The sequence below is a fragment of the Rana temporaria genome, chromosome 12, assembly GCF_905171775.1.
Source record: "Rana temporaria chromosome 12, aRanTem1.1, whole genome shotgun sequence".
Lineage (NCBI taxonomy): Eukaryota > Metazoa > Chordata > Amphibia > Anura > Ranidae > Rana > Rana temporaria.
The window spans coordinates 42191236-42211493 of record NC_053500.1 but is presented as its reverse complement, the minus strand read 5'-3'; the positions used below and the strand labels follow the sequence as shown (position 1 = coordinate 42211493).

At 41.9% G+C, this 20258-nt stretch overlaps 1 protein-coding gene across 1 annotated transcript; it reads right to left on the bottom strand.

Annotated features, from left to right (window-relative positions):
* Positions 1-1228: 1228 nt before the first annotated feature.
* On the bottom strand, positions 1229-16133 carry LOC120919463 (keratin, type I cytoskeletal 17-like). Its single transcript, XM_040331643.1, has 8 exons — positions 15728-16133; positions 12087-12169; positions 8950-9106; positions 6150-6308; positions 5932-6057; positions 3672-3886; positions 2450-2484; positions 1229-1466 (listed from the first exon to the last, which is right to left on the bottom strand). Exons 1-8 carry the CDS (start codon positions 16064-16066, stop codon positions 1369-1371), a joined length of 1212 nt encoding a protein of 403 aa, XP_040187577.1. The 5' UTR covers positions 16067-16133; the 3' UTR covers positions 1229-1368.
* Positions 16134-20258: the final 4125 nt, after the last annotated feature.

Genomic DNA, 20258 nt, shown 5'->3' with positions numbered 1-20258 from the left:
GGGCGCAAATTACTTGTTTTGCCTTGGGTGCTGACAGCCCACGCTACGAATTTTTTTCCGTTAGGGGTCCCCACAACTTGGAAAATGTTATCAAGGGGTCACAGCATTTGGCGGGTTGAGAACCACTGCCCTAGATGGTGAATATTGTTAACTTACCCACTTTTTTTTTCTCTTGAGTGTGCTGATGTGTTAGACTTATTTATTTTAAGGCAGTAAATCTGATTAGAATATTTGTGTCTTACAATCATATTTTTGTTGTATTCCTAGGCCCGTCCTTCACCCTGCAGTTTGAGCCTGTCAACACAAGGACGGAGCAAGTTCTTTTGAAGAAAAGGCCATTGGATCTCTCCTGCTCCAGGTTAGCCTTCCATCGTTGTTCTATCACCTAAACCCCTGTCACCACTCCATTGGAGGGATTTTTACTTCCCTCCTCCATCTAGCAGTACCCCTTAGAGCAGGGATATACAATTAGCGGACCTCCATCTGTTGCAAAACTACAAGTCTGCCTCTGGGTTTCATGCTTGGGGCTATCAGAGTCTTGCTATGCCTCATGGGACTTGTAGTTCTGCAACAGCTGAAGGTCCGCTAATTGCATATCCCTGCCTTAGAGGCTAGCAGCTGAGAAATGTTATATTGATTCCAAGGCAACAGCTGCTACTGCAGAGGCAGGTGCAACAGGTCTTGGACCTTCAGGTATAACAGCAGCACCACTTTTATGGGTCCAAGTAGATGGGGGAGAAGAAGAATTAATGAACATATGCACTTTTTAGGGCTAGTGGTCATTCAATAAGTACGCCAATAATTCATAGTAAATTCATGATTTGCACATTTACAAAATGTGAGATTGCAGTAAACATTACAGTAAAAAAAGTTTATTAGCAGAACATAAAATAGGGTGGAAGGCTGGTTTATGGCTCAACATAGCCTCAATGAATATTTAAATCAAAGGATAACTTTTGTTCCTTTGCCCCTGCAAATATACAGTGTGATTTGGTACCTGTGTCAAAACAAATGTCTTTCAAAAAACATGACCTCTACCTTTCCCATTGTTCTGTAAAACTCCTGGCTGCCACTAGAGGGCAGTTCTGGTGAACGGGCTCTGTACTGGGCCTACCGATCGGTGAAATATGAGTTCTGATAGGCTACTTCTAATTTTCTTTTGTGAAACAAAAGTCAAACAAACCTTATTTGTGTTTTTCTCTTTGAAGCAATGAAAAATGACTACAAATTGTACTGCACAATACTGTTTATTGAATATAAAAGAACATAGATGCACCCAGTCCCCTGTTGCATTGAATATAATATAAAAGCATACACATATATATCTTTGAGGAATAAGCACATCAGTGCTGTGAATGGCATTCTCAGTTACACCTTCTCTTCGGTTTCATTCACTTTTTGTGATACGACTTTGCCGTTTACCACTTCCTCCACAATTGTTGTGACTTTCCTGGTTTTATTTGGTTCTGATGAAAACATTAAAAGGAAAGCTGGTTAAGTTGTTTATAACGTGTTGATGACATTAAACAAATTTATTTTAATTTATTCCAACCCAGCAAAATCAGACAAGCCCAAACCTAATGCCGCGTACACACGATCGGTCCATCCGATGAAAACGGTCTGATGGATTTTTCCATCGGTTAACCGATGAAGCTGACTGATGGTCAGTCGTGCCTACACACCATCAGTTAAAAAAACGATCGTGTCAGAACGCGGTGACGTAAAACACAACGACGTGCTGGAAAAAAACGAAGTTCAATGCTTCCAAGCATGCGTCGACCTGATTCTGAGAATGCGTGGATTTTTTAAATTTAAAACAAGATTGAATTTTTTTAACCAATGGATAAATAACCGATGGGGCCTACTACACGATCGGTTTGGTCTGATGAAAATGGTCCATCAGACCGTTCTCATCGGTTTGACCGATCGTGTGTACGCGGCATAAAGGTGATGTCACACAGGTGCATGCTGATGCTGGCGACAATTAAACAGCCTCAGGATTGCCAAGAGACCAACCTCTAGTGGGGCCAGCAACATGTCGGTCCCCTGCTGCCTCCTTATTAGGGTCTCCCATGTTACAGGGGTTAATCACCCATATGATATGAGTTAAATATGGAAAAAAAAAATGCTGTCACCTACCCTCAGCCTGTTGATTGGACAATTAAGGAGCATCAACAAACTGATATCATTTGTATGCTATCTCCTCCTGTAAACATGTTCACTATGTTAGACTGACAGAGTTGTGCAATGCTCTGTTCGACTTAAAACGCTGCCTATCACAATCCTCAAGTAGAGGACACAGGAAGCTGAATTAGAGACGGAATTAGGAACTTATACTATCTGTCTAAAATTAATTGTATGGGACAAAATGGACTTAATATTTGGCTTAAGTTCAGCTTTAAACAAATCTTGTTAAGACAACCTGTTTTTGCAAAATACAATTACTTACCCTTCACTGGAACTGGTTCAGGTTTGTATTGCCATCTAAAAAAAATAGACAAGATTTGATAAAATGTTAATTTAATTTATAAAATAAAAATGTGCTTGGGAGGAAGTATCACATATGTCCCACCATATCCCAAATTCATACATTTCGAAATTAAAAAAAGTATTTTGTGGGAATATCCTCTCTATGCATTGGATAGAACGTAGGTACCTCTTCAATGTTCTATTGTCACTGTCACTTTTTCTAAATATCTGAAGCCAAAGATGGTCCACACCAATGTACCCACCAATACATTGGGTCCACTCCCAAAACAGATCTGGCCCAGGTTATTTAAATACATGGTAGGAAATAGTGATTATGGTAGGGAGATCACACCGTAATATTCAAGACGTAAGAGACCAGGTGCTGACTCAACCCACCAGGCTCTGCCTATAATTCAAATATAATTTTTGTTTAAACTGGCCCTTTAACAGGGCTGTTACTCTTCACTATTCTATCTATATAATGTATCCTCACTCTAACTTTAGGTTTCTCAACCTTGCCTGTAACAATAAGTCACAACCAACAGTGACCCTGACCCTACCTACTACTAGACACTAAGAAAATGGAAGACCATGTTCTGTATCCTTCTACTGCTTTTTATTTTTTTGTTTCCACAGAAGGAAGAAGGAACTAAGGTGCAATGAACCCTTGTCTTATGCTGCCTCTACAGTGCACCTCCAGGCACAGAAACGTCATCACGCTTCATGGTAAGAATTTCTCATTACCTTAACGAACTGTAGTCCCCTGTATCTCCTGTACCTGATTTCATGATACTAACCAATAAATAAATGTTTATAAATTTAAGTCTTGTATTCTTAAAAGATTAGAAGTACAAATGGCATAAATTAGGCTTCTCCGTAGCTTTGGTAGGATGATCCTCCACTGTAGAGTATATAGGTCAGTTATCCAGGAGCTCCATGAAGCAGCACTAATAAAAAGTAAACTAGATAGAAGCCAGCATTTGTGGTTTGAACATAGAAAAACCCTTTGCTAGAAAAAAGTTCCCTCCAAAACTCCCAGCTATTAAAAGCTTGTATGTAGACCCTGAACTAGCTTGGTGAAATATACTTCCCTAAGGATTGGAAAACATCTTTCATCACACATTTGTTCTCTTGTTGCTCTTGCAACCCTCTCTAGACTGAAGGTGAGAATTCCCACCAATGTTTTGCCACTTGAAACTTACGGCTCTCCATCAATCAGTCTACGATATGTCTCAATTTCTATTTCCAGACGGGTCTTGATGTCCATCAGAAGTTTGTACTCTGCATTCTGACGTTCCATATCACTGCGGACCTGGCAGAGCTGCTCTTCAACGTTTCCGACAAGGATCTGTAGCTGTGACAGCTGTGTGCTATAACAACACTCTGTTTCTTCCAATGAGCCCTCCAAGGAGCATTTCTGTTTTTGAAAAATACAAACAATAAATGCAACACACAGTAAATAATTAATTCCATGTTGTTTTGTGTTTTCTGTATAAGGAATAAGGTGTCAAATCGTATCTGCTAGACTGTGCTGGGTTTTTAGTGATACTGAATCAACAAAACTAGAACTGTTTAATGATGTATATAAAATTTTAAAAACCGGGCAATATTTAGGCATCACACTGCCCCATGCATACCTAATGATGGGGGGGGGGGGGTCAACATGCCATTTGTGCAGATTGTGCAGCTATAAAATTGCCATCTGGGACTTACGGGTCCATTATACAAGGTGTGGGCCAGATGGGTACTGAGAACTCTCACCTTGTCACATAGACTTGTGCCACGGACAGGGGTTGGGCTCAGAGCCCAGTTGGTTTCTATAGCAGAAGCTAGTAGGACTTCCACCAACCAGCGGGATAGGTATACAAGTAGGTCACCCTGGTGGATGACGTGGGCTCATCTGAGGTGCGGGGTCTAAGTACTAACTGATTTTTACCAGAGCTCATGATGGTGGAGATGGATTTAGCTGCGTGTTAGTACCAGGTCATGATCGCCCCACTAGGAAGTGAGCAGGGTCCAGTAGTGAATAAAGCAGGTAAGGATTAAACAGAAGTGTAATCAGTAACATGCCGAAGGCCAGTAACAGATAGAAGTGTAGTCGAGGAACAAGCCAAGGGTTGGTAGCGAGTGGTAGCAAAGGTATCAATTGCAGCATGGAAGACATAGTGAAATATTGGCTGCAGAGAGCACAATGATCTGCCAACCAGGAAGTGCAGAGACATGGCTTAAGTCAAGAAGTTCATGGGAGAAACTAAGGCCCGGATTCAGATACATTTGCGTATCTTTTGGCAGGCGTATCGTATCTCAGATACACTATGCCGCCGTAACTTACAGCGGCAGGTCCCGTATTCAGAAAGAACTTGCGCTGTAAGTTACGGCGGCGTAGTGTAACTGGGCCGGCGTAAGCCCGCCTAATTCAAATGTGGAGGAGGTGGGCGTGTTTTATGTTAATTACTCGTGACCCCACGTAAATGCGCCGCCCGTGGACGTATCCCAGTGCGCATGCTCCAAATTACGCCGCAAAGCCTCATTGGTTTCGACGTGAACGTAACTTAAGCAAAGCCCTATTCGCAAAGGACTTACGCAAACGACGCAATGTATATACACAGAAATTTAAATAAGTGCAAAGAAATAAATGATAATTAGTAATAGAAGCAATGTGCAAAGTGATCACACTCGTGCCAACTAAGTAAATGAGCAGTGGCTGAAATATAACAAAATATAGTCCTGGTGTAGACACAGCAGTGTCAAATGAGGTGAAGGGGTAGATAAACCATCTCTTCGAACCAAAAAATTGTTGACTGGTGTCTATTTCCTTATAGTTGGTGTGACCGCTCAGTGCTCTCTAGCAGCTCACCTTACTGCGTATGTTCGTGCCCATTAAAAAATAAAAATGTGCACACAAAAAACTGGTGTGAACGTGCACTCAGACTGAAGTTCCCCAGGATTGTGCACAGTTCTAAAAGGGTGCCTTGACTGAAAATAGATTGAAAAACACTGCATTAACATGATGGTGATTGTGAAGAATGCTCCTTACAGTTGTGGTTGGGTGGGAAGGACGCTCCCCTTACAGATACAATAGTTAAAAAGATCATTGGTTTATTGGTTAGTTATCTGAGAGGCAGATATTGCTTTTTGCTAAAGAAACCTGTGGAAACCTATGAAGGGTCCCTAGGGTTCCATGGAAGCCTAGCTTAGAAAGGCTGATCAAAAGATGTTTTTTCCAAGTTTCATAAACTATAAAGAGTCTTCTGACTCCTCTATACATGTCCTGTGTTCTAAATCCACCTACAGTTCTCTGGCTAAATGTATCCAAAAATGTGCATGGGTGACCAGAGGAAGGAAACTAACTAAGGACAAATCAAGAATTTATAAAAATTCTTGGGCTTGGTTAATCACCCTATTTATGGCAATATACAGTACAATATGGCTATAAGAAAAGAATATATACGAAAAAATTACCATAGCAAGTTGTGCTTGAAGCTCAATTTCCAGTTCTTGCAATGTGCGTTTAAGATCCGTTAGCTGAGATTTATGGGTTTCAACCACTTCACTGCTGTGTGAGATCTCCTGGTTCAGTTCGGTACTCTGCCAACATAATAGACATAATTTACGAAAATACAGATGACCAGATTCTAAGGAAAAAACAGTCTAACCTGTGGCCTAAAGTTCAAGATTACCTTTTCTCTAAACCATTCTTCAGCCCTCTGGCGGTTCTGTTCTGCAATTTCTTCATACTGAGAGCGCATGTCACTCAGAAGTTTGGTTAGGTCAATACCAGGTGCTGCATCCATCTCCACACTAATACCTCCCTTCTGTCCTCGGAGAGCATTCATTTCCTGAATGAGAAATTGCGAAAATCGGTTGTAAATCCATACTGCAAATGTTTTTTGTTGTGCATTCTCAGGTTGTCAGCCAACTAATAGAAACTTCTACTTGTGTCATTGCCAGCCGCAAAAAGAAAATGTATGCTACCACTAAGGGTCCATGCATACTGGGCTTAAAAAACGCTGCTTCTACGGGAGTTTTGCGTTTTGCCTGTAGAAGCAGCTCAATGTTAACCCCTGTGTCCATTTACACATTAGGATGTTTAAGGGCATATTTTAAGCTCACAGTTTAGAGGCAGAAAAAATACCTTCTGGTTTGCGTTTTAAAGCCTAGGTTCACACTGCTGCGAATTCAAAATCGCGGTAAAATGCGCGATTTTACCGCAATTTCGCGGCTGCGATTTTGCCGCGATTTTGCCGCGATTTCGGCCGCAATTTAATGTAAATCGTGGCCCGAAATCGCAAAAAGTAGTACAGGAACTACTTTTTGAAATCGCAGATGCGGCGTCGCACTGATTAGGACAGTGCCATTGCCGACAATTGCCGCCGATTTGAGATGCGATTTGACATGTACCCAGTGTGAACCAGAGCTGAAAGGAGTTTTCTGGCAGCAAAAAATGTTAAACGTTTTCAAAACGCTAGTACTAAAACACTGTACTTGAGCGTTTTTTTTTCTGCCAAAAGAACTGCCATTTTTATTAAAGCGGGGGTTCACCCTGTTAAAAAAAAAAAAAAAAATTTTTATTATACCATTACATTCGGCATCGTAGCGCGAGCTACATTATGCCGGTCTTACATTTTTTATCCCCGTACTCACTGTGCTATGGCTCATTGAAGATTCCGGGGAATGGGCGTTCCTATGGTGAGAGAAGGTGATTGACGGCCGGCCCTGGCACGTCACGCTTCTCCGGAAATAGCCGAAATAGGCTTGGCTCTTCACGGCGCCTGCGCATAGCCTGTGCGCAGGCGCCGTGAAGAGCCGAGACCTACTCCGGCTGTCTTCGGGGAGCGTGACGTGCCAGAGCCGGCCGTCAATCATCCTCCCTCTCCATAGGCACGCCCATTCCCCGCGGGAGTCGGATTCTTCAATGATCGATAGCACAGTGAGTACGGGGATTAAAAATTTAAGACCGGCATACTGTAGCTCGCGCTACGATGCCGAATGTAATGGTATAATGATGTGAAGGAGGGTGAACCACCGCTTTAAGCCCAGTGTGCATGGACCCTTATATTGTAGATAAAGATTTGCTCACTGTTAATTTAGACCAGTTTTTAACCTGTTTCCCTATTTGCACCCCTTTCAAATGCAGAAGGCCGTTTTTGTACTTCCAATTTGGTAATAAAGCAACAGTAATCTTATGTGTATCTCTAGATGTAAAAATTGCTTAAAAATATTGAAAAAATTATCAAGGTTTAATCAAGATTACATATGTAAAAATACTTTTTCGACATCCAATTTCGATGCATAACAACGCTTTAGATATTGGCCTACCACCACCATTCTTCAGAAACAGGGTCAAAAATTCTGACAGCCCATTATCACATCCCTAGCAGTCAGTAGCACAACTAAAACCGTCAGGGCCCTGGTGCAAGAAACCATGAAGGGCCCCCCGACCCGCGGTCAGGGCCCTTCCCTTCGTGCAACCTTTGTGACCCTGGTAGTTCTGCTACAGGTGTCAGTAGATTTTTTTTTTGTTCATTTATTTTTACTTTTTTTTTACAATATTTTTTTAAATCTTTTTAGGATCCCATTTGGGGGGCTTTAGTGACATATCAGGGGTCTAAACAGACCTCTAAAGTTTCACTTTTGAGACAGAGAAAAGAGATTGAGGACACAGCCCTCAATCTCTTTCTCTGCAGCCTCAGCTGCACTGATTAAATGGATGGGAATAGCTCTGTACAGAGTTTCCTGTTAATTCAGAAACGGAAACATATTAAACACATAAATGGACAGAGCAGTGTTGCCAACCGTCAGTATTTTTACTGGCAGCCAGTAAAAAACAGGCAATTTTCTCCTGCCAGTAAATGCCAGTAAAAGGAAAATGTTGCCAGTAAAAAATATGGCTGAGACTCGGCTCGGTCTGGAGCTGGACGAAACCATCTGAATGTCTGCTACAGTGTGTTCGGGCGGCTCTCGCGTCATGTCATGGTGCAAGGGAGCCAAGCAGAGTGGCCAGAGCCTCGTGTGTGGGTCGGGAGCAAGGCAGGCTGGGAGCAGGACTGTCTGTGCTGTTTGGACTGGAGTGAACTGAAGGGACCACCTGGCATGGAGAGAGGATGTCACTGTGACTCAGGAGGGGACGTGTCATGTTGGTGATCTGTGCTGCTGCACACTGCTGCCATTGTCATTGTGAGGGTCAGTTTCATGTGTGCATGCCTGACCATTCTAATGTCTTACCCTCCTGAGTCCTGTCCCCGAGCTACTTACTATATTGAAAATAATTTTTTTTTTTTTTTTACTTTTGGAAATGCCAGTAAAAACTTGGTGTTGCCAGTAAATTTTGGGTGTTGTGTCGGTAAATTTCAATCTGGTAAGTTGGCAACACTGGGACAGAGTCAGTGATCAGTACAGATCACTGACTCTCAATTCAAAATAGGAAGGGGAAGTAACATTCAAATCTAGCAGAAAAGAAGCTAATATCTCTTTATTTACCTCTTCATGGTTCCTCTTCAGACACTCAATCTCTTCCTTAAGGCTTTCAATCTGAGGTTCAAGGCTGGACTTGGTGAAGACCAATTCATCCAATACTCTACGGAGACCGCAGATGTCTGATTCAACACTCTGGTGGAGTAATGCCTCGTTCTCATATCTGAAATAAAATATACCATTACATAAGTATTTGAGTTTTTGAGTAAATACCTCAGTTATTTTATTATTACGTCATACCTAGCATAGACATTTTTCAAATTACATAATTTATTTTTGCAGTTGGAAAGCTTAAATGGATTACGAGTAATAAATCTTTCAGTGGGTGCACCTGTTCTGATACCTTCTATCTAAGAGGTGGTTTCTCTTTATTTACATATAAAATTCCACTGCTGTCTTGGAATAAGCCTTGGAGCCCACATAATATTTGGCATGCAACAGGTATAAAGGGGAATGAGATCTGGGACCACAGCAGCAATACATATAAAAAGTCTCTATTTTTTATCACTTAAACTCTATTATGAACAATAGGAATGAGTTCAGGCATGTTCGAATCATAGTCCAAACACACCTGAACAATCCTGCCAGGAAGCCATCCCCTGTCGTTAGCCAATCATGAGCAGCAGGGAGAGGAATGCGTTGGTTTCTTATGATTGGCACAGTACAGCTTCCTGGCTGGATTGTTCAAGTGGGTTTGGACAATGATCCAAACATGCCTGAGCCCATCTCTAAAAAACAAGTAACAAAATACTAAAATAGATACACTGTCTGGGGCCCCCGCAAATATGAGTGGAAGTCTACACAATAGTTAAAAACTTCAAAAGTATACCAAAAGATACATCAACATTTTCAAAGCCAGGTTAGGAGCAGTAAACCAAGTGTTCTATGGCAGCCCTGATGGCAGCCCTGAGAGTGTGTACCCCCATCAAACTTTACAGACTTTTTTACCCCTCTTGTCAGACCTTGTAATGTTTGCTTGCTGTCACTGCCCATCTTGTGTGTACCTATGGTGCTGTTTTGATGCCTGATGCATTTGCTTTACTGCGCATTTTTACTTGTTTTGTTCTGTGTAAGGGTCCATTCATACCTAGGCCATCTATTGTAGTGCTGTGTGTTGCATGTTGCGTTAGGTTTATTTAAAAAGGCTGCCATTTGTACCACATCAACTGAAAACCGTACGTACACAATTTTTTGTAACACACCGCAACACATGCAGGTGAATTATTTTAGTGCATTTAGGTGCCAATAAAAACAAATGGCACTGCAGTGCACAACACACGTGCACACGTAACAAATAGGTGTAAATAGGTATTGTAATCCTAGCAGGTAGGGTGGCACTTTGGATGCCAATGATTTCATACCTACAGGCACAAGTAATAGAAACGTCTTGTCTGTAAGTACGCAATATTGGCTCCATTTAACACTTAACAGCCCATTCCCAAAATTACCATATCACTGCATGTTTCTGTAATGCAGCTGCTCATTGTGAATGGTGCCCCAAAGTACTGAACAATAAAGGGCAAAGCACAATACATCACAGATCAGCAGAAGGAGCATACCACATGATGCTAAAAAAAAGGGTCATGTGTATTGTAGTCTGTTGGGGTCCATTGGCAGCCCATTCATAAAGAATGGGTGACTTAACGCAATGCATGTTACAAGTAATTTCAATGTGTGGGAAGCACTAATAGTTCAATTGGACCACTTTGGCTATGAAAGGGTGAAGTGTGCTACTGAGAAGCTGTTCTAATCAGGGCTTGTTATATCATTGCTGTGGTTCTTAGAAGCTGCACCTGCCAACACAGAGCTTTTATGTCAACCTTCAGAAACACATAGGGGGTTATTTACTAAAGGCAAGTCCACTTTGCACTACAAGTGCATAGATGCTGAGTGTATGACTCGGCCCCGGCACCCGCGACATTGGATTTGATTTACAGCAGCCAGAGCCAATGGCTGCACTGCTATCAATCTATCCAATCAAAGCTGGGACTCCGAGGAGAGGATGGCGGGGACGCGCCGAGGAGATTAACAGGCTCAGGTAAGTAAAAGGAGGGGAAGGGGGGCTGGGGGGCAGTGATTGCCAGTTTTTTTTTTCACCTTAATGAATTAAGGTGAAAAAACACAAACCTATACAACCCCTTTAAATTAGCCTCAGAACCTGTGTAATTCACTTGTGTCTGGGTTTAAAGGCATTAGGTGGCAATCCTACATGCTACCTAAACCTTAGAGTGATGGTTGGTTCAGGTGGATGAACAGAGCCATCGGGGAAGCAAAAGAAAAATGAGTACCTGTATAGAGGCAATAGGCATAGTTCTTTAAGAATCTGATATGAAGAGCATAATTGCAATGAAAATGTTGGATCACAGGGGGGAGAGTTACTAAAACTGGTGCACACAGAATCTGCAGCTGTGCATACTAATCAATAAGCTAGGTTTTAGGCCAGGTTCACACTGGAACGACTTTGGGAGCATATGTGGCATGACGTGTATAAATCAATGGTTCCCTATGATAGCCATCTTAACTGATCCGACACAAGTCGGTCAAACTTTGAAAAAGGTTCCTGCACTACTTTGGTCTGACTTTAGTCCTACTTCAGCCCATCGAAAATCATTCAAGTTGGATCAAAGTCAGATCATCATCTTAACTGATCCGACTTTGGCATGCAACTTGTGCTCTGAGGATTTTGAAGGGGAACCCCACAAAAAAAAATAGTGTAGGATTCCCCCAAAATCCATACTAGACCCTTATCTGAGCACGCCGCCCGGCAGGTCAGGAAAGGGGGGGGCGAGCGAGAAACCCCCCCCCCATGGACCATACCAGGCCACATACCCTCAACATGGGGGCGGGGCTTTGGGCTGATGCTAATGGGGACAAGGGCCTCTTCCCGACAACCCTGGGCAGTGGTTGTCGGAGTCTGCGGGTGGGGGGGCTTATCAAAATCTGGCCCCAAAGCACCCACCCCCCATGTTGAGGGCATGTGGCCTAGTATGGTCCAGGAGGGGGGAGCTCACTCGTCGCCAGTTTTAGTGAATCTCCCAGATACTGTCTAGGATTACAGCCTTCTGTCCAAGCGACTAGTTTGGCTTATCTTCAAGTGATGATAAAAAGTCTGCATGTAAAACAAGAAAATGTGTTTAACTTACTTAATTCTAAAATCGTCCGCAGCCAACTTGGCATTATCAATCTGCAACACAATTCTGGCGTTTTCTGTACTTTCCACTAAGATCTAGGAAAAAATAAAAAATGTTATCCTTTAAGTCATGTCGGCAAGTCAAAAGAAATCCCTCCCGAATTGTATATCCCCTAGGAACTCTGGTGGAAAGATCTATAATTCAGAATTCCCAACTCTTGCGGTCCTCATAAGAAGGCTCACAATGATTATATATATATATATATATATATATATATATATATATATATATATATATATATATATATATATATATATATATATTTGTTTTACATTATTTAAGAAAGGGCACATTGCATACACCAAACCAAGAGTTGTAATACAGACCATAGTGAGTGGGAAGAGCAAACACTAATTATATATATTTTTTAATATCATTGTTGCAAATGTAGCAGATAGAGTGATGCTACCTCTTCATGCAGGAGGACCTATGAGTCTGGAAGCCGCAGATTTAAAAATTACAAGAAGGGAAACTTTTAAAAAAATTACCAGGGGAGAAAAGATGGTGATTGATTCACTTCAACAGCAAGTATGAAAAACAGAACTATACATTTTGAGCCATATTTATAAAGCAGTTAATCTGATATTAAAGCAGAACTTTATCCATAACAACCTGATAAAGGTTAATGTTCTTTAGCAAAGAACGTACATTTCACATTAATATTTATGGTACCAAATTACTGTGTGCTATAAATTACATTCAGCATTGTTCCTGTTTCTTCTTGCTGGAGGCTGCAATTTTGCTGAAGCTCAGGGGCCCTGAGCAGCAGTACATCTATAGTCTGTCAGCAAATCGCACAGTGCCAAACAATAGAGAGCAACTTAGCATGTGCAGAGCAGGGTGCGCAAGTGTATTACTGGATTTTAAACAGTATAGGCACTTATTTTCAATGTTTTGCTATACAATATTATTATTATTTTATTTTATTCACCTTACACCTCTGTATTTAAATGACAGCAATTGATTCACCACCAGTGAATGTTTGGTCAGGCTGGGTTCACACTGATGCGGTGCAGGAACCACAGCGATTCCTGTGCGTGTTCCTGCATCGCATCAGACTCGCAGGCAGATCAGATTGCTTTCTGCAAACCGCTGCGGGTATCAAGTTATTGACACCCCCAAATCTGTTCGCAGAACGCAGTGCGAAATGTAAAATCGACGAGGATCGGATCACACGGGTCTAAACACCCATACAATCTGATTCCAGTGCGGACCAAAAAAAGGGTCCTGCACCATTTTGGTCTGAATGCGATCACACAGACATTGCATGTGATGTGCAAAGCATTAGTGTGAACCCTAAAAGTCACATTCACTGCTTTATAAAAATGCTCCTTTATGTAGACTGGCCCTTTTAGGATGCAGTGCAAAAAGCAGGCCATTTTTATTACAAAAATTTTAATATAAACCTTTGTATAGTATTCTTATTGACCTCCAACTATTTATGTTATAAACAAAATATAGCGCTTTATTTTATATACAGTGGAACCTTGGTTTATGAGTAATGCGGTTAACAAGCGTTTTGAAAGAGGAGCAACTTCAATCCTGACTCGAATTGCGAGCGTTGTCTTGCAAAACAAGCAGAATTGAAGCTAATGGGGTGTGCAGTACCTCATTTGGCCAGAGGTGCGGGGGCAGTTTGGAGCCGTTCAGAAATACTCAGAATCACTCGGTAATACTACATTCCCTGGTGTTTCCGAGCCTTCTGAGGGTTTATGAGATCAGCCGAGCTGTCCCAGAGTATTTCCAAGGCTCTCCAGTGTCCCCCCACCTCTAGCCACATGCAGTATTGCATGCCATAGAAGTCAATGCGGAACAAATTATCTTTGTTTCCATTGACTTCTATGGGGAAACACGCTTTGGATTACAAGCATTCTACTGGAACGGATTATGCTCGTAATCCAAGGTTCCACTGTAGTCAAGTGATTTCATAAACTAGCTGCTGGCATTACATAGTAAGACTAAAGATGAATGGCTCATTAATAACTTGCCAAACTTTACTACATAACTACGTTGGTACATTCGTCAACCTATCCAATTTTGGGAGTTTTGTTGTAGCAGAGATGAGATCTTATGGGTGACTGTTGCGTTATTGTACTCTGTACTTTGTCTTAACTAATGCATAGGCGCATTTAATAAGGCAGTGCAAAGAGCAAAGCAGAAGTGAACAGAGCAGTAATCCCTAGCAATTAAAATATTTACATTTATTTAAATCTAATGACTGGAAAAATTATTCCAATGGGATGCTTTAGATTACTTTTTGCTGTACTGAATAAGTCTGACTGTAAGGACATGCAAGGTTCAGACTTCAAATATGCTTTACTACTCACAAAATATACAGGTAAGAAATCTTCAAGGCCAACTCCAAGTAATACATTTTCTCACTGGGATGTATACAGAAATATATTTAGTCTGCCATTGCTGATATTGCCTTGTGAAAATGCTACTTGTCCTGACATAACACTAGTTGAAGGCTTAAATACTTTCTAAGTCACAGATCTCATTCTGACGTCACTCAGTACATGCTTGTGCTTGGCCACTTGGCCAGTGACTCTGAAAGTATTCCAACCTGAAACAACCAAAATGCCAGCATTTTGAGAAGGAGTTAAGCAAGGGCAGCCCTTATTCTACCAACAGAGGTTCTCTTTAAGCAGAATAAACACTGACTTTTATAACCCACTCAAGAGTTTTAAGCATTTCTTGCAATACTAAAGTAGAACACTGTTGAAGTAATAATGACCACTTGCAATCTTTAGAAAAACCCAACATCACTTGCTGAAATTATCTATCATGTTGACCCATCTCTGCTAATGATGAGCATTGTTCTATGTCCCTCACACAAGAGCAAGTGTTCACTTATGACACGAACACACGTTCGGAAATTTAGACAAGAAAGCAGTGGATTTTTTTTCCGACAGAATGTTGGTTCAAACTTGTTTTGCATACACACGGTCACACAAAATGTGGTCGGAAATTCCGAACATCAAGAACACGATGACTTACAACACTACGATTCCGAGAATGTGTCTAATTGATTCCGAGCAAGCGTGTTTTTTTGTGCATCAGAATTAAATACAGACGATCGGAATTTCCGACAAGAACATTTCCCGTCGGAAAATTTGAAAGAGCTCTCAAATTTTTGCTGTCGGAAATTCCGACAGAAAAAGTCTGATTAGGGCCTACACATGGTCGTAATTTCTGACCAAAAGCTCACAAATCGAACTTTTCTTGTCGGAAATTCCGATCGTGTGTAGGGTGCCAGCTGAATGGTCGGCTGAGAGAAAGTCACTGAGGATTTAGAGGTTGGTGAACCTTTAAACCTCCATTTCTGACCATTTTCGAAAATACTACTTGCAAAGTTATGTTGTCCCATTTAGTGTGCATGGTGAATGGTCAATTGAGGCTGAGTAGAAGTCACAGGTCATTTGGAGGATAAAAAAATTTAACAGGTTAATTTTAATAATAGTACAAAGGGCAATAAACTGTGTGCCCATAATTTAGATATAAATTATATTAATGATCTTTACTTTGGTTGATATCCTTCTAGAATGTTTAAAAAAATAATGGCTAATCTGCAAATTAGTCCTCAAATGTACCTTGTTTTTGAGATCTTCAATAATGGCGAAGTATTTACTGTAGTCCCCTGGGATGTTTTTGGCCTGGTGTTTTAGGTACCATTCCTTGATCTTTGCTTCAAGCTCAGCATTGGCATCTTCTAAGGCTTTCACTTTGTCCAAGTAAGAGGACAGTCGGATGTTGAGGTTCTGCATGGTCTCCTTTTCACCTCCATGCAAGAGGCCATCACTGGAGCTAAAATTGGCACCAAAGTACTCGGACCCTTTAGTCAGGTCTAAAGCCAAACTGCTGATTCTGTGGCCGCTGATACTGCCACCCACCGATGATCTAACTGATCCACTCTTCCACTGGCAAGACATGGTGTTGTGTGTTAGCTCCAACTTCCCTGAATTTCAAAGAGCTACTGGTAGATCTTCAAAACCTTGCTTGCATAGACTTATTTATACTTGTACTTTGGGTGGGTGTAGTACGTTCTTCTTCATTTTTTACTATAAAACAACTCGTAAATCCTGGATGGATTAATATAAAATGAACATATGAATAGGTTCCTCATTTTGTTTTGTTTTCTGTCCTCGGGCGGTCTGGCTTGCTTTCATTGTTTCTGTTCAGTTTCTGATAGGTGTTAAATCTGTAGTATTTTTTTTTTAAACTTTGAAGTTTGTCATGTTTTCTCTGGCTTCAGTAATGACAAAAAGCCGGTCGTGAACATTATTATGTGAAGTTTTATATACAATATTTCTAAGGCACTGTCTAGCCAAAGCCTTCAAGTCTTTTTGAAGTTGGGAATTGAGTCATGTATTAAGAAATGTATGTTTTTCATTCTTGTGAATGTCGGATAACATTTAGTAACACACATCAGAAATGTTAAACCTGGGAAGATACTATAGTATATGAATGCCATTAGTCTTTGCAGTACGTTTGGAGCTCCCATCCAGCCACAATTCTTTACAATTTTTTTTCCTTGAAGTTGTGATGTACTAGGTACATTCCCACTACTGAATCTATCCTTATGAAGTTTATATATTCATGTTCTTGCCAACCCAACCATATAGTAGACATGTGCATTCGTTTTCGTCTAAATGCATTTTCGTCCGAATTTCAGGTATTTTCGTTATCGTTTTAACAAACGATAACGAAAGCACAGAAAACAAAAACCGAAAGATCCGACATCCGACAAATGCTTTATTTTCGTTTTAGTTGAGGGCGAATGTGCCTAACCTTAACTGAAATTACGAAATGAAATATTTCAGTGTGCATATGTCTACCATATAGTAGTAGCTAAACTTGCTTCTGTCTAGAGCAGAGTAAATGCAAGATCTGATTCAGGTGGGGGCATATTCTCAGATAGCAGATATGTTTTAATAGCCCTCTCCCCTCCATCCATATACAGATTTTAGCTTCATTTTTTGTGGGGAGGTTTCCCTTCATATCTGTCCCATAGCCAAAACAATGAGGCCGCGTACACACGGTCCGTCCAAACCGATGAAAACGGCCTGAAGTCCAGTTTCATCGGTCCAAACCGACCGTGTGTATGGCCCATCGGTCCATTGTCCTTCGGTCAAAAATTTTAGAACTTGCTTTAAAATCGAACCGATGGACCGCTGCCCGATAGGTCCAAACCGATGGGCCATACACAAAAGCATCGGTTCAAAACCCGCGCATGCTCAGAATCAAGTCGACGCATGCATGGAAGCATTGAACTTTGTTTTTTTCAGCACGTCGTGTGTTTTACGTCACCGCGTTCTGACCCGATCAGTTTTTGAACTGATGGTGTGTACGCACATCAGACCATCAGGCCACTTCAGCGGTGAACCAATGAAAACGGACCATTCTCATCGGTTTGGATCGACTGTGTGTACGCGGCCTGAGACTAAATCCCCCTTTAAAGTGAATAAATCACTGGTTGTTACTAGGGTCACCAGAACTAGTTTCCTCATTGAAAGTCTTTTCCCTCTGTTCCTGTTCTGGTGACACCCCAACATTTTTAAATATTTTCTCACTTTTAGCTACAATGGTAAACAATAAAAACAGAGATGGCAAATCTCCCTAATAGAGGCACAGACAGCAAAAAAAAAAACCGACAGGTGTTCTAATCTTCTGAACTCTGTCCAAAACAAAAAAACAACAACTTAGCTTTTTGCTAATTTTGGAGTAACTAAATGACAATTAGAATTACAGCTACAGAAAGTGTTATAGTAGGTTTTATTGCCCGTTAGCAGTATGTGATAGCTAAAAAAGGGGGTTTTCAATCAGCACACCGTTTAAAAGTTTTCAAAGCACCACAAGTCAGTTGATAGTTTCTTAGGCCTGCTTCACACCCAGTGGCTGTGCGTCCATAGAGGGCGCAGGAGCGCCACCCCCTCTCGCTCCTTCACCGCCAATGAAAAACAATACACAGATTTATACATTGCATGAATCTATGTATTGTCGCCGCTGCTCACTATTCAGATGGCCAGCCCCCTGGTGAGTGCCGGCCATCTGAATAACGGCAGCTGGTTGGCGTTGGAAGTATCTATCAGAGCCAGCGACTCTGATAGGCTTTCCGATTACAGCCTGAGGCCTGTAATCGGCTTCCAAATAGTTAACCAGGGGACGCACGGGGTGTGCATTCCCTGGTTAACACTGACAGGCGTCTCAGCCAATCAGGTTCAACGGTTCTGGTTACCGGTAACCTGATTGACTGAAGTGACATTGAGGGCGGGACTACTTTGAGGGATCATGAAGGAGGATCCGAGGTAAGGTAAGTAGTAAGGTAAGGTAAGTGCCAGACGGAGGGGGATCTGGCAGCATTTTAGGGGCAAACTGGCGGCAATTGATGGGCACAGTGGCGACAATGGCATGGCACAGTGGCAACAATTGATGGGCACAGTGATTAATGGGCACAGTGGCGACAATGGCATGACACAGTGGCGACAATGGCATGGCACAGTGGCGACAATTGATGGGCACAGTGGTGTCAATTGATGGACACAGTGGTGACAATGGCAAGGCACAGTGGCTGCATTTGACATGGCACAGTGGTGACAATTGATGGCACAGTGGCTGCGTTTGACATGGCACAGTGGTGACAATTGATGGGCACAGTGGCGACAATGGCATGGCACAGTGGCGACAATTGATAGCACAGTGGCTGCGTTTGGCATGGCACAATGGCAACAATTGATGGGCACTGTGGCTGCATTTGGCATGGCACAGTGGCGACAATGGCATGGCACAGTGGCGGCAATTGATGGCACAGTAGCTGCGTTTGGCATGGCACAGTGGGGACAATTGATGGGCACAGTGGCGACAATGGCATGGCACAGTGGTTGCATTTGGCATGGCACAGTGACAACAATTGATAGAACAGTGGCTGCGTTTGGCATGGCACAGTGGAAACAATTGATGGGCACAGTGGCGATAATGGCATGGCACAGTGGTGACAATTGATGGCATGGCACAGTGGTGACAATTGATGGGCACAGTGACAACAATTGATGGCACAGTGGCTGCGTTTGATGGCATGGCACAGTGGGCGACAATTGATGGGCACAGTGGCTGCGTTTGATGGCATGGCACAGTGCCGACAATTTTATGGTACAGTGGTGACAATTTTTTGGCACAGTGGCTGCGTTTAATGGCATGGCACAGTGGCGACAATTGATTGGCACAGTGGCTGCGTTTAATGGCATGGCACAGTGGCGACAATTTATGGGCACAGTGGCTGCGTTTGATGGCATGGCACAGTGGCGACAATTTTATGGCACAGTGGCTACAATTTTATGGCACAGTGGCTGCGTTTGATGGGCACAGTGGTGTCAATTGATGGGCACAGTGGCAGCAATTGATGGTCACATTGAGGCTGTAATTGATGGGGTTTTTTTTTTTTTCGTTTGTTTGCGCCCCCCTAAAAATGTTGAGCACCAGCCGCCACTGTTCACACCTATGCATTTTTAGTGCTTTTTGAATTTTGCAGATTTGCAATACAGAACGTGTTCCATAGGAAACCATGTTAAATGGACTGTAGTGCAAATCTGCAAAATGCAAAAAGCACTAGGGTGAATCATTCCTTAAAGAAGCTAAAATGACTTTATGCTCAAATATATAAATCATTTAAATGTTATTGCTTAACAGTATAGTGTAAGCATATCCAAGCATGGACAGACTTTTCATTGGCAAGAGAAAAAGAGATCACAAATAGATAATGACCAAAAGGACATACACTAGGGTAGGATGGTACTTTTCACGGCCTTCAAATTTACTGCAATTGCTGCTTAACATCATGTCAAAGGTTTTCTATACCCAACCTCACTCACCAGTCCTAAGCATTATTGAGCCTTTTGGAAAGTACTGGACCTCAGTGACTTTTCTTCCTAGAAGAGTCTTTTTTTGTTCTTAAAGAATTCTTAAACCTTGCCTATTTACAGATCAGAACGTGTTTGCCAACAATCCATGAAGGATTGAGAATGTTCTGAAGGAAAACATGTCCCCAACCCTTAATTGCCGTTTAAAATTGTTTGATGTTTTTGTTGAGCGTGAATCCAATATGGAAATATAATCTTGGGGAAAATG